The 13968-nt window shown below is 46.1% G+C and overlaps 1 protein-coding gene and 1 long non-coding RNA gene across 2 annotated transcripts in view; one reads left to right on the top strand and one right to left on the bottom strand.

Annotated features, from left to right (window-relative positions):
- Nucleotides 1–13968, bottom strand: part of TMIE (transmembrane inner ear) — a 167401-nt gene that overhangs the window by 105593 nt on the left and 47840 nt on the right. Inside the window, exon 2 of the mRNA XM_068238531.1 lies at nt 13586–13703. Within this exon, the coding sequence (XP_068094632.1) occupies nt 13586–13703 (118 nt within the window). The remainder of the gene's footprint in view (nt 1–13585; nt 13704–13968) is intronic.
- LOC137518015 (uncharacterized) overlaps nt 1–13968 on the top strand; it is a 33234-nt gene that overhangs the window by 15335 nt on the left and 3931 nt on the right. The gene's annotated exons all lie outside the window — the stretch shown is intronic.

Below are 13968 nucleotides of genomic sequence, written 5' to 3'. Positions count from 1 at the left end.
CCAGGGGGGTCTTAGGTTTAGGCATCAACAGGGGGGTCTTAGGTTTAGGCACCACCAGGGGAGTCTTAGGTTTAGGCACCACCAGGGGGGTCTTAGGTTTAGGCACCACCAGGGGGGTCTTAGGTTTAGGCACCAACACGGGGGTCTAGGGGTTAGGGGTAGGTACAGGGAGGGTTACTTACTATTTTTTTTTAAACGTTATTATACGTTTCACTTTTTAAACGGAAGATTAACGTTTTCACAATTGCCAATTTCATGCACATTATTTAATGATTTATAACTTTATAAAACATTATTTTTAAACGAAATATAGTACATTATATTTTTAAACGTTATCCATGTTTATCGTTTAAAACCCGGCGCCCTTTTTTCCCAGCGCCCCTTTTTAACGTACGCCTCCGTGGTGTATCAGCAGCTTGCTTAGCTAGAGTCCCTCGTTTATTTCTCAATCACACAGCGCCACCTGCTGGACACCACCAGCCAGCATCCATCAGCCGCACTCGCAAGCACGATCATCCTTTGGCTCTGAAAAAAAAAAACACTTAAAGAACAAATTTCAGGATTTTTTTTTTTGCTTTGGAATGAATCCAGAGCACATCTCAGCCCTCAAAAATTTATCAAGTTAACCATTGTCATTAGAGAAGCATTTGGAGATTTTATCTGAAAATCAATATTATAAACGGTGACCATTAGCCGGAGACAATCGCTGGAGAAAACTGCGCTACGAGGCCATTAGGTGCGCTCATCGGGGCCGGGAAACGATGCGGAGAGGTGGGGCGCGTTGATACAGTCGCCACTTAACCGCTTTTGCTTCTGCAGCAAAACTAAATTGGAAATGATTGGATTATTAGGCGGTGCAGACAACGGAGGACAATTACGATTGCAGAGCCACCGTAATTACCCAACTTTGGAGGATAAAGTTTTAATAAGGTTAAATGAGAGGAAACAGGCAAATGAGCGGCACTACAATGACGCGGACGCCACACGATTAACTCTCTCTCTCTCTCCTGGAGCCACGTAGAAAATCTACGCAAACAGATTTCCAGCCACTGTGATAGTTCTTTGGATTAGATCTCTGGAAGCCATAAAAGGTAACTGCAGAGGCATCTCGTTACAGGGAAATTTACAACAGGCAATATTCCAGTTAATGCTACGCAATTGAGTTTGCCGGGAAACCAGACCTGCAAAATGAAGATTAACAGTGCTAAGAAATGGAGAAAGGAGGAACTCTAGGTCAAAATGCGGCTGGAGAAAGTCAAGGGGATGGTAATAATTCCAAATGAAAGCAATATTGAAGCGAACCTGAAGAGAAAGATACTCACCTATGTAGAGGGCAGGCTCTAGATCCCATAGAGCCTTTCCGGTCCCCTCTCTGTCGCCTCATTCCACCGGCCTGTTTGTGAATGCATCTAAGAGGGCGGGCTCAAAGGGATAGTCTGCAAAATCTGCTCCTTTGCCTGTAACTTTGTACGTGAAGTCATCAGAACATTGCTGCAGACTGAGACAGATTTTTTTTTTTTACAAACCCTGCGGAGCAGGGGCAGTGTACAAATTCCAAAGTTTGTATAATTCCTTATCTTTGTGGTGGGCACATACAGTCATTAGAACAACGGTACAGGTAGAGGAGACAGTTTTTTTTATTTTTAAGGACCCTTAATGTTTATGGGACCCGTATCAGTTTTCCGCCTCTAAGGAGTGCCACTCTGAAATAATTGCCTCAGGTCGCGTCATGGTAGATCCGGCAGTGCCACCGATGTTCCCTTGTAAAAGTTATTCAACCAACTGGTCAAATACGTCCTTGGGAGTCTTCGTGAAGGCTTCAGAAATACTCATACATATCCCCAAGTACTTCGGAAGATGAGAGGTCCATACTGCGCATGCACGAGTCAGGCCTTGTGCATGCCTTGCATGGATGCATCCATCATCAGAAGCACTTGTGGACACAAGTACTTCTGAATCCTTATGGGGGGTCCCGAAGGTGTGGACTCTTACAGGACAACAGTAGCATACTGATGGGATGGAGAGAGGATTGGGAAGGCTCTATGGGTTTCAGAGCTTTCCCTCTACCGACTGTAGACGAGTTTCTAACTTTTTTCAGGGTGGCTTCTGTATTGCTTGAAGCCTTGTACACACATATGAGGAATGTTACCCGACTGAGATCAGGACTCAATCGCTCGAGCAACAGTTTGGGGTGATTCTGTGCAGACGCGATGCTAGACTCTGCAGGCCAGAGATGCGTTCTGTTACTATGCAGGCAGAGGAAGGCTGACATCATGGTGCATGGCAGAGCGAAAGAAACAATGCCCTCACATCGAGCACATCGAGGGGGGTGCCAAAAAAAAAAAAAAAGACATGGTGCCTTGAGTGCGCCGCCCCTCAACCTCCTCCCCCCTCCAGTGTGTGCAGCACTCTTCTGCACCCAGATCTTGCAGTGCACACCACAGCAAAGCTTTATACTTTGCCTAGTAAAATGACTAGTCCTCTTCACTCGTCTTTGGCGTAGTGGCCAGCACTGTGTCTTGCACCTTATCACCACCACCAGACACTGCATGTCATGTGACATCAGGAGCTGCAAAGTGATTGGCTACCAGGGACTACACAGAGAAGTGGGAAGAACTTGTCCACCCTCTGGAATAAGGTAAAATATGAAGGCCTGTGGCAGCTGCTCTGCACTGCACCCCAGGACCGGGCCCCCTTAGTCTCCAGTCTCTCCCCCTGCAATAACGGGGGTCGGAGGGACTATTGCTACACCGCTGCCTTGTCATGCATCATGTGGTAATGCCTCCTACCCCTTCCATAGCAAAAGAACACCTTGCCAGATTACAGGCTTGCGGCACATCTGTACAGCAGTCAGTCACGTACTATCATGATGAACATGAAAAAAAACACGGTCCTGGAACCCACACAGGAATAATTTTCCTGGGACTGCCGCCGGTGCTGCACCTCGCTCAGGTCACCTCCCTGAGCAACGAACATACAAAGAGTGAAGAGGCAGCACACAGGCAGCTTTGCTATGCTAATTAATGCATGTATTAAAAAGCGGAGCAAAACTACATGTTACAAACCATCACGGTTCTTCCTCAGGTGTACACCTGACCTGAGGAAGAAGAAAAAGAACACCCTGTAGCTACCTATGACTGGCAAGGGAAGTAAGGGAGAAGTGGGCCGGCCTTTGACCTGAGCGACCAGAGCGATCGCTCAGGGCGCCGGCTTCCAGGGGGCGCTCCTGCCGTCCACCACCCGCCTGGACGAGTAGGGCACAAACTGTTTGCAAGGAGCAGGCTGTTGTCTGGTGCAGCGGCAGGCACTAGGACCTGGAGGCACACTTCTCCAACCTCCTGCTCGGACGGATGCGTCCTTATCAGCCGTCCTCCCCGACCCCTCAAGCACGCAGGAAGGATAGAGTAGTCCGAGGTGGCGAGGTAATCCCCTTGTGGGCTGCTGCAGACTTCTGTGTTGCCTTCTTCTGGCGTAGTGGTGATTACAGTGATGAATGGTAGCAAATGTCCTGTCTGCTGTAGCTGAGTTAGGGGGGGGGGGGGGGGGGTGTGTGTGTGTGTGTGTGTGTGTGTGTGTGTGTGTATTGCGTGCGTGCGTGTGTGTGTGTTGCGTGTGTGTGTGGACTGCGTGTGTGTGTGTGTGTGGACTGCGTGTGTGTGTGTGTGTGTGTAGACTGTGTGAGTGCGTAGTGTGTGGCTGCGTATATAGACTGCGTGCGTGCGTAGTGTGTGGCTGCGTATATAGACTGCGTGCGTGCGTAGTGTGTGGCTGCGTATATAGACTGCGTGCGTGCGTAGTGTGTGGCTGCGTATATAGACTGCGTGCGTAGTTTGTGGCTGCGTATATAGACTGCGTGCGTGCGTAGTGTGTGGCTGCGTATATAGACTGCGTGCGTAGTGTGTGGCTGCGTATATAGTCTGCGTGTGTGCGTGTGTAGTGTGTGGCTGCGTATATAGACTGCGTGCGTGTGTAGTGTGTGGCTGCGTATATAGACTGCGTGCGTGTGTAGTGTGTGGCTGCGTATATAGACTGCGTGCGTGTGTATAGTGTAAGTGTGTGTGTGAGTGTATGTGCATACGTGCATGGATCCAGGGCCGGGCCGAGGCAGAGGCTGGAGAGGCTCCAGCCTCAGGGCGCAGTGTAGGAGGGGGCGCACAATTCATTCAGCTGTCATTCACAATTGTGTTTGAAGCAGAAAGAAATAAGAAAAGGGGATACATGACAGTGACTGCAAGCCAGGTAACTAAAGATTAAGGTGTTGGGGGGTTGGGGGCACCTATTAGTCTAATAGCAATCAGTGTGTGACGGCTGAGGGGGGAGGGATGGAGGGGCGCACTTTGCTGTCTCCGCCTTGGGTGCTGGAGGACCTTGTCCCGTCTCTGCATGGATCTGCTGTCTGATTTCTATTTTGTGGCTGGGGGTGCCTGCATTATGCTTGGCTTACACGGCTCGTTTTTGCCGCTCGATCGTTTCGCCGCTTGATTCTGCAGTCGATTCTCTTATCTTCCGCTCGTTTTTCTTATCTTTTCCATTCACTGCTATCGCAAATCGAGTGGCGAAACGATCGAGCGGGAGATCGGACATGTCGGAAATTGTCTATCGAGCCATCTAAATGGCTCAAAAACAAACCATGTATTCCCAGCATTAGGCGTCGGGGGATTTCTGTGTGAGAGATAGTTTAATCCATTACTGGGTGCCCAAATTTCTTTGTTCCATTTGATAATTGCGATGCGGGCCAGGGGAAACAGTCATGGGCCCATATAAATAGCAGCTATATGGGTGGAAATAAGTTCCTACTGTTTGCAACTTTATTTTGCATTGTGGGTGGCCAGATTTCAACCTGTAGCCTCTATTTATATGGGCACCTATGGTGGTGCCTAAAAAAAGTTGCGCGCGTGCAAAGAGGCTGAAGGGGGGGGGGGGGGCACCAAAATCAGGTTTCGCTCAGGGCGCTGTGAAACCTAAGGCCGGCCCTGGACAGCTGAGACAGCCAGCACACTTGCAGTGAAGTCTATGGTGCCACCGTGCCAGGACATCTGTGCCTATAGACTCCTGTGTGGTAAATCCGGCCCTGCAGGCAACCACTGTACCTGCAGGTGAGGAGATTAGACCTGTCCTCACTCTGGATTAAGAAGTCGCTCTCTGTAGATCGGAAAGAAAGGGGTAGGTCGCCCCTCCACCAGGGGTGGATACTGTGCAGGTACTAGAGAACAGAGGTGCCAGCAGGATAAAAAATCTCTGAAAACTCTAAAAATGCTTGGAAGGCAGTGGTGGACTTACCTCCTAGAAGCAGACATGATAACTCTCATTTCAAAACAAACAAATTAATTTATTTTGGGGGGAAATTACAATAAATTAATTTGTTTGTTTTGAGCTGACAGTTGTCGTGTCTGCTTCTTGGAGGTAAGCCCACCACTGCCTTCAAAGCATTTTTAGAGTTTTTAGAGATTTTTATCCTGCTGGCGCCTCTCCAACATCAGGAATAGTCCTTTTCGGCGCTCACCCGACTGCTGCGAACGTTCAGCAGGTTAATTGCTGCTGTGCACAGCCCGTCCCTTGCTTTCCTGGTGCCCTAGGCAATGGCCTATATGGCCTTGCCTGAAATCCAGCCGTGCTTAGCAATAGTGGCGTTATATGACTCCATGGTGGGCGCTCCTGCCATTGCTTTAGTAAATAAGCTCACACATACCGCTTAACAGCAATCCTCCTGATTCCAAGCTTCCTCCTGTCTAATCTGCTCCCATCTGCTGAAAATACAGCAAAATGACAAGAAAACTGGGAACATTAACAAGTGCTGACAGTCAGCCATCCTGGGATTACACAGTGAGGTTTACAAAAATTGTCTCGTTAATCCTCCTTTTTGTTTATTTGTAGTTTCAGCTGGAATAAACTGACAGGAGAGTGACTGTGACAATGTTTATCCAACTTATTTGATGTGTTTTATTGATCTGTCAATGATAATAAACTGTATAAAAGGGTGCTACTCCGCTGCCATCTAGTGGCCAAACATAATTCTCAACTTCTGTAGCGCAGTAGACAAGAGTTGATGTGTAAAATCTTGCAAGAAATTGCAGAACCAGCCAGTGGTTACAGATTAAAAAAAGGTTAAAGAGGCCCTGTAGTGACATAAAGTACAATGCAGTAGATTATTCAGGGTAACCGCATTTATGGTAATTTTCCAAGTTTTAGCATCAGAAACGCACGCACGCACGCACGCACACACACACACACACACACGTGTATATTTATATATATATATATGTGTATGTGTATGTATATGTGTGTATGCGTGTATGTGTGTATGTGTGTGTGTATGTATATGTGTATGTGTGTATGTATAAGTGTATATGTATGTGTATATGTGTGTATATATATATATATATATATATATATATATATATATATATATATATATATATATATATACACTGTATATATACAGTGCTGCCCATAATTATTCATACCCCTGGCAAATTTTGACTTACAGTTACTTTTAATGAATCAGCAAGCAATGTTTTAATGGGAAATTACATAGGTGTCTCCCAAACGATAATAAGACAATGTACAAAAGGGATTATTGTGGAAAAAAAACCATTTCTCAGCTTTTATGTACATTTGAGCAAAAAGTGCCCAGTCCAAAATTATTCATACCCTTCACACACTGTCGCAGTCTATGGGAAAAGCCAAAGTTCTATATCATTCCAAATAGTCCAAGCTGTTCTAAAGCATCCTAATTACCCTGATTAATTGGGAACAGCTGTTTTAACCCTCTGGCCGATACAATAAGATCGCCCAGGAGGGGGCGCAGCACTTTTTTTTCATTTTTTAAATCATGTAGCGAGCCCTGAGCTGGCTACATGATAGCCGCTGCCCAGCGGCATCCCCCCAGCCACTCCGATCGCCTTCGGCGATCAGAGTAAGCAGGAAATCCCGTTCAGAACGGGATTTCCTGCTGGGCTTCCCCGGTCGCCATGGCGACCGGGCGGGATGACGTCACCGACGTCATGGACATCATGACGTCAGAGAGAGTCCCGATCCACCCCTCAGCGCTGCCTGGCACTGTTCGGCCAGGCTGCGCAAGGGGTCGGGGAGGGGGGGCTGCGCGGCACGGCGGCGGATCGGCGGCGAGCGGCGGCGATCGGAAGTTACACGCAGCTAGCAAAGTGCTAGCTGCGTGTAACAAAAAAAAATTATGCAAATCGGCCCACTAGGGCTGGAGAACTCCTCCTGCGCGACATACCCCGAGCTCAGCTCGGGATTATCGCTTAGGAGGTTAATCAACACAACAGGTGAAAAACAGCAGTTCTCTGCAGTTGGTTTGTGAACAGTCATGGCTATTGCTACATACACACTTGAAAGATAAATGAAAGATATCAGACCAATCTTACCCCCTTCCGTGTAGTATGAGAGCCATACCCTACACAGTCTATTCTATGGAGCTGAACTCCCCATCAGACAATCTTCGCAAGATGCTGCACACACAGATGCTGTACAGACACAAAAGATCAGTATCTGCCAAAGATCCGTTCCTGCAAATTGCATTCATAGTCTATGAGATCTGCACATCATCATACACACCTTGTTTAACAGACATTCGTCTGCAGATCAGACAATCATCTGCAGATCTGAAGATCCATCCTGGTGGATCTGATCTGCAGACGAATGTCTGTTAAACAAGGTGTGTATGATGATCTGCAGATCTCATAGACTATGAATGCAATTTGCAGGAACAGATCTTTTGCAGATACTGATCTGTTGAATGTCTACAGCATCTGTGTGTGCAGCATCTTGCAAAGATTTCTGTCTGATGGGGAGTTCAGCTCCATAGAATAGACTGTGTAGAGTATGGCTCTCATACTACATGGAAGGGGGTAACATTGGTCTGTGATCTTTCATTTATCTTTCAAGTGTGTACACACCATTAGACAAAGGATCTCAGTGAGGACCAGCGGCTGCGCATTGTGGCTGCTGGGGTTCTCAAATCTGTACATTAGTGTGTAGCGCCGCCCTCCCAGTGATGCTTGAAGCAAACCTGAAGGGAAAATAAACTTATGATATAATGCATTGTAGCTAAGAAATAGAACATGAGTAGCAAAGAAAAGAGTCTTATATTGTTTCCAGTACAGGAAGAGTTAAGAAACTTCCTTTGTTATCTGTGCCAATGAGTTTCACTGAGCTATTCCATCCAACTTGGGTTGAGTACAGTCCTGTTTTCTGAAGCATTTAAACAGCCAGGAATCAGTGAGAGACCGTTTGAGATAAGGCTTTACTGCGGGAAAGTTCAAAGGGTCATTATTTCTGCTTTATTTTATAGCTAAAACGACAGTTTTAAAATTGCAAATATGACAGAATGATACAATGTTACTGAGAATAAACATGAGACTCTTTTCTTTGCTACGAATGTTGTATTCTTTATCCGTTCTACCCATACAATTCATTATATCATAAGTTTTGTTTTGGTTTTCACTTCAGGTCTGCTTTAAAAGGGAACTGAAGTAAGAGGTATACGGAGGCTGCTATGTTTATTTCCTTTTAAGCAATACCAGTTGCCTGGCAGCCCTGCTGATCCTCTGCCTCTAATACTATTAGCCATAGCCCCTGAACAAGCATGCAGCAGATCAGGTGTTTCAGACTTTAATGTCAGATCTGACAAGACTAGCTGTATGCTTGTTTCTGGTGTTATTCAGATACTACTGCAGAGAAATAGACCAGCAGGGCTGCCAGGGAACTGGCATTGATTAAAAGCAAATAAATATGGCAGCCTCCGTATACCTCTTACTTCAGTTCCCCTTTAAGTAGTTTAGTTATGTGGAATTCAACTCCCAGAGCATTCTGGGAGACCATTCGGCAGTTGCACCTGACAGCACTAAAGATGTCACCACCTGTTATAAATTTCGGAATGTAAATCGAAGAGACGAAAGATTCATAAATAATTTATAAATTAGTACTGTAAAAATCCCCTTACCTATACTCACCTCCTCTTAGACTGCACACTGATTTGAGCAGGTCCTCTTCTCCTGTGTTATACTTTATTCTTGTTATCTGTTTACGTTTGTAATCTAACTCTGAAGGTGCCCATAGACCTGACGATTATGGGCAGATTCGATAAAGAGACAAATTTATCTGTAATCGAATCTGATTAGAGATAAATTTGTCTCTTGTGGAAGATGCCCATATAGTGCAGCCCAATTAGCGTCCGATTTCGGCATGAAATCTTCAGGGAATCAGCTGAGCCCGCCGCGTCCGCCCCGCCGCTGCCCCCATATATAAATGCGCCCCCCAGTGTGTGCATTTATACGTTACCTGTCCTGTAGCAGCCTCCATGCAGTGACCGTCCATGCCGGGTAACAGCCGCATACACGCTAGCGCCGCATAGACGTCAGACGAGATGGACGGAAACCGCATGGATGCTGACACCGGACAGGTCATGTATAAATGCACACACTACATACGAGATGGACGGGAACCGCATGGATGCTGACACCGGACAGGTCATGTATAAATGCACACACTACATACGAGATGGACGGGAACCGCATGGATGCTGACACCGGACAGGTCATGTATAAATGCACACACTACATACATTTATACATTGCGGCGGCAGCGGCGGGGGTTTAGTTGTTTCGTCGCTTGTTCTAAAATCGGCCGCCGTACCGCCGTGCACCCGACCAACCAACTTCGGCCCGACATCTTGCAGCATGTGCAATCGACCATGCGACCAATTTCCAACCTGAAATTGATCGCTTTGTCGGTCGGGCATGCACTTGGCGGCACCGATTCAAATCCAATTCGATTATAATATTTGAATTGGATGGTGGATCGGCCGCCACGTCACCTGATGTATGGCCACATTTAGCCATTTTAGGGCTAATTGGTTCAAGCCTTAAAGTGAACCAGAGACGAAGCACCCTCATGTATTTTACCATATATATCAGTGGGAACATTAGAGAAAACCCCTACCCTGCTCTCTGTTTCATTCTTCACTGCTCAGCCTGCTAGTTATCAGCCCTGATAAAATCCTCGACTGAGCATTCATTCTGGCTTTGCTCAGACAAATGTCCTTTTTTCAACTCAACTTACTATGTAGCTATATGTCACTTCCTGTATTGGGCTGCACAGTGCAGTTACATGCCTCCCAACTTTTTGAGATCAGATAGAGGGACATTTAAGCCACACCCCTAACCATGCCCCCGGAACACCCCTAGTCGCGCATGCCATAAAGATTCATAAGAAAAATGTTGCTTTATAATTCTAACTACAATGGTCCTCCCCACCCTGGTTCCTGAAATGTTAATACAGAATCAACTAAACACATTTTTCAGTGGAAAAATACATTATATTTACATAGATCTGTACATCAGTCCCGAAAGAGGGACAAATGAGGGAGAAAGAGGGACAGAGGGATTTGGTTATATGTTTACAGGAAAAACGTTTTAGCCATTTATTTAGGAAAGGGTTCTTTACAGTAAGAGTGATTAAGATGTGGAATGCATTGCCACAGGAAGTCGTTATGGCAAACTCTATACCTGCATTTAAAGGGGGCTTAGATGCTTTCCTTGCGTTGAAAGACATCCATGGCTACAATTACTAGGTTATGCCTAATGATGTTGATCCAGGGATTTTATCTGATTGCCATCTGGAGTCAGGAAGGAATTTTTCCCTTTTTGGGGCTAATTGGACCATGCCTTGTGGGGGTTTTTTCGCCTTCCTCTGGATCAACAGGGGTATGTGGGGGACGGGCTGGAGTTGTACTTTGTACTGGTTGAACTCGATGGCAGTGCTGGGCGTAATGGAAAAAGCTACGCTTACGGATCATTACGCGTAATTTTACGCTATTACGCATTACGGAATTACGCTTACGGCGTAGACATTCAATTTCGGTACATGTCAGTAATTACGCATAGCCCTTACGCAATTACGCGTAAGAATACCGTAATTCAGGTTGTTACGTTATTGGATTACGCGTAAAATCCTACTAGCAATTAATGCGTAAGGTCATGCTGCCAAGCGTAAAAGTTGACGCATGAATCAATGTTAGGTAGCCGCCGACTTTAAGGGTTAATAGCAAAGCCCCCTTAAGTGCTAAGAGCCTCAAATTTGGAGAATATATTAAGGAGATCAGAAGGAATAAGAGGAAGAAAATTTTTTTTTCAAAAAGACCTTATAGTTTTTGAGAAAATCGATGTTAAAGTTTCAAAGGAAAAATATATACATTTAAAAACCCGCCGACTTTAACGGTTAATAGCAAAGCCTGCTTAAAATTTAGGAACACCAAATTCACAGGGTATATTAAGGGGATCAGTGGGAATAAGAGGAAAATTTTTTTTTTCAAAAAGACCTTATAGTTTTTGAGAAAATCGATTTTTAAGTTTCAAGGGCAAAAATGTCTTTTAAATGCGGAAAATGTCAGGTTTTTTTGCACAGGTAACAATAGTGTTTTATTTTCATAGATTCCCCCAAGTGGGAAGAGTTTTACTTACTTCGTTCTGAGTGTGGGAAATATAAAAAAAAAACGACGTGGGGTCCCCCCTCCCAGACCTCTTTAACCCCTTGTCCCCCATGCAGACTGGGATAGCCAGAATGCGGAGCACCGGCCGCGTGGGGCTCCGCACCCTGACTATACCAGCCCGCATGGTCCATGGATTGGGGGGTCTCGGAAGGGGAGGGGCAGCCAAGCTTTCCCCTCCCCCTCCGAGCCCTTGTCCAATCCAAGGACAAGGGGCTCTTCTCCACCTCAGCAGAAGCAAGTAATAGAACAGCCACAGGGGTGTGGCTTAATTTGGGGGGTGGGGCTTAATTCTGCAACATGGCGCCCCCCAGGACCAATGGCACTCCAGGCAATGGCCTGTACTGCCTATGCCTAGAGGCGCCCCTGATCAGAAGGAACCCCATTGGTCTGCTAAGGACCAAGGGGGCTCCTTGGAGCCCAAATACAAAGATGCTTTAGAGAGCTCTGAGCTATATAGCTCAGAGCTCTGTCGGGTTCAGGACGCTAAGTCCCCGCCGGCTCCGCTGCCCTCCCCGCCTCTCCCACATGTCACCTATATACATGCTGGCACCCATGGGTGCCAGCATGTATATGCGTGACAGGTGTGGGCGGAGTGGACGGCGGGAGCCGGCGGGGACTTAGAGTGTATGCGGCGGCCGGCGGGTGAGCGGCGAGTGACGTCGGGTGCGGTGGAGTTACAAAGTAACAAAGTTGTTACATTGTAACAACTTTGTTACATTGTAACTGATTAGTATATTTCCGAGGATATTGCGTGGGAACTGGCTATTAATGGTTAATTAAGAATATTAAAGGACTTTTTTCGTGGTTATGTTTTTTGTTCAATTAAAATACTTTTTCTATGTATTTGTGTGTTTATTTACTTTTAACTCTTAAAGGAAATGGGTAAGGGGTACAAGTACCTCTATACTCATTTCTCCTGGGAGGGGGGGTGGGCATCTGGGGGACCCCTTTTTAAAGGGGACTCCCAGATGCCACCATGAAACCCCCCCCAGGAAATCGCGGCCTCCACCTCCACCGCCCATCGGAGGTGGAGAAGAGCCCCTTGTCCTTGGATTGGACAAGGGCTCGGAGGGGGAGGGGAAAGCTTGGCTGCCCCTCCCCTTCCGAGACCCCCCATCCATGGACCATGCGGGCTGGTATAGTCAGGGTGCGGAGCCCCACGCGGCCGGTGCTCCGCATTCTGGCTATCCCAGTCTGCATGGGGGACAAGGGGTTAAAGAGGTCTGGGAGGGGGGACCCCACGTCGTTTTTTTTTTATATTTCCCACACTCAGAACGAAGTAAGTAAAACTCTTCCCACTTGGGGGAATCTATGAAAATAAAACACTATTGTTACCTGTGCAAAAAAAACTGACATTTTCCGCATTTAAAAGACATTTTTGCCCTTGAAACTTAAAAATCGATTTTCTCAAAAACTATAAGGTCTTTTTGAAAAAAAAATGTTTCCTCTTATTCCCACTGATCCCCTTAATATACCCTGTGAATTTGGTGTTCCTAAATTTTAAGCAGGCTTTGCTATTAACCGTTAAAGTCGGCGGGTTTTTAAATGTATATATTTTTCCTTTGAAATTTAACATCGATTTTCTCAAAAACTATAAGGTCTTTTTGAAAAAAAAAATTTCCTCTTATTCCTTCTGATCTCCTTAATATATTCTCCAAATTTGAGACTCTTAGCACTTAAGGGGGCTTTGCTATTAACCCTTAAAGTCGGCGGCTTTTTTATATTATACAGGAGCGTAATATTACGCGATTACGGCAGACTGTGTAATTTCAATGGGAGTTTACTGTCTTACGTGTAATTTGTTACGCGTAATAACGTAACCTACGGTCTACGCGTAATTAATTACGCGTAATACCGTAACCTTACACGTAACGCTTACGGTGCATTTGTTGTGAATTACGATGCGTAATTACGCTAATGCGTAATTTCGGCCCAGCACTGCTCGATGGACGTATGTCTTTTTTCAACCAAAATAACTATGTAACTATGTACAGTTCTTAAATAAAAGACTTTGCTAATAAAATGAACAACAATAATAATAAGTAACATTAGAGGAGGAAAAGTGCTACTTACTGACTGCCAGGACAAAGATGGAGAAGACTCCGATGACTTGCCACAGCCGCAGACCCCAAAAGACGACGGTCTCCGATGTCACCGGGTCTGGCTTCTTCTTCGGGGGGTCTGTGGGGGCCTAAAAGAGAGGATTAAAAAAAAATAATGAATAATTGGATCCCGCTATCCAACCATCTGCATGGCAGCAGTACTGCAGTGATGAGTCCTCATTATCTATCTATGTTCTGCACATGTGTGAACACATCCACGCATCGCTTGCGTTCGCGCTACCATGGCCGTGGGAGTGTTCTGCACTGGCGCAATGCCTCTAGCATGACGCAGCCGCACATACGCAGATATGGAGGAGACCCGGGGAGACTGCCTGAGAGTGGAGCTGTAGCAAG

The sequence above is a fragment of the Hyperolius riggenbachi genome, chromosome 5 (assembly GCF_040937935.1).
Source record: "Hyperolius riggenbachi isolate aHypRig1 chromosome 5, aHypRig1.pri, whole genome shotgun sequence".
In the NCBI taxonomy this organism is placed as follows: domain Eukaryota; kingdom Metazoa; phylum Chordata; class Amphibia; order Anura; family Hyperoliidae; genus Hyperolius; species Hyperolius riggenbachi.
Note: the sequence above shows the minus strand (reverse complement) of the source record. Positions and strands in the feature narration are given on the sequence as shown.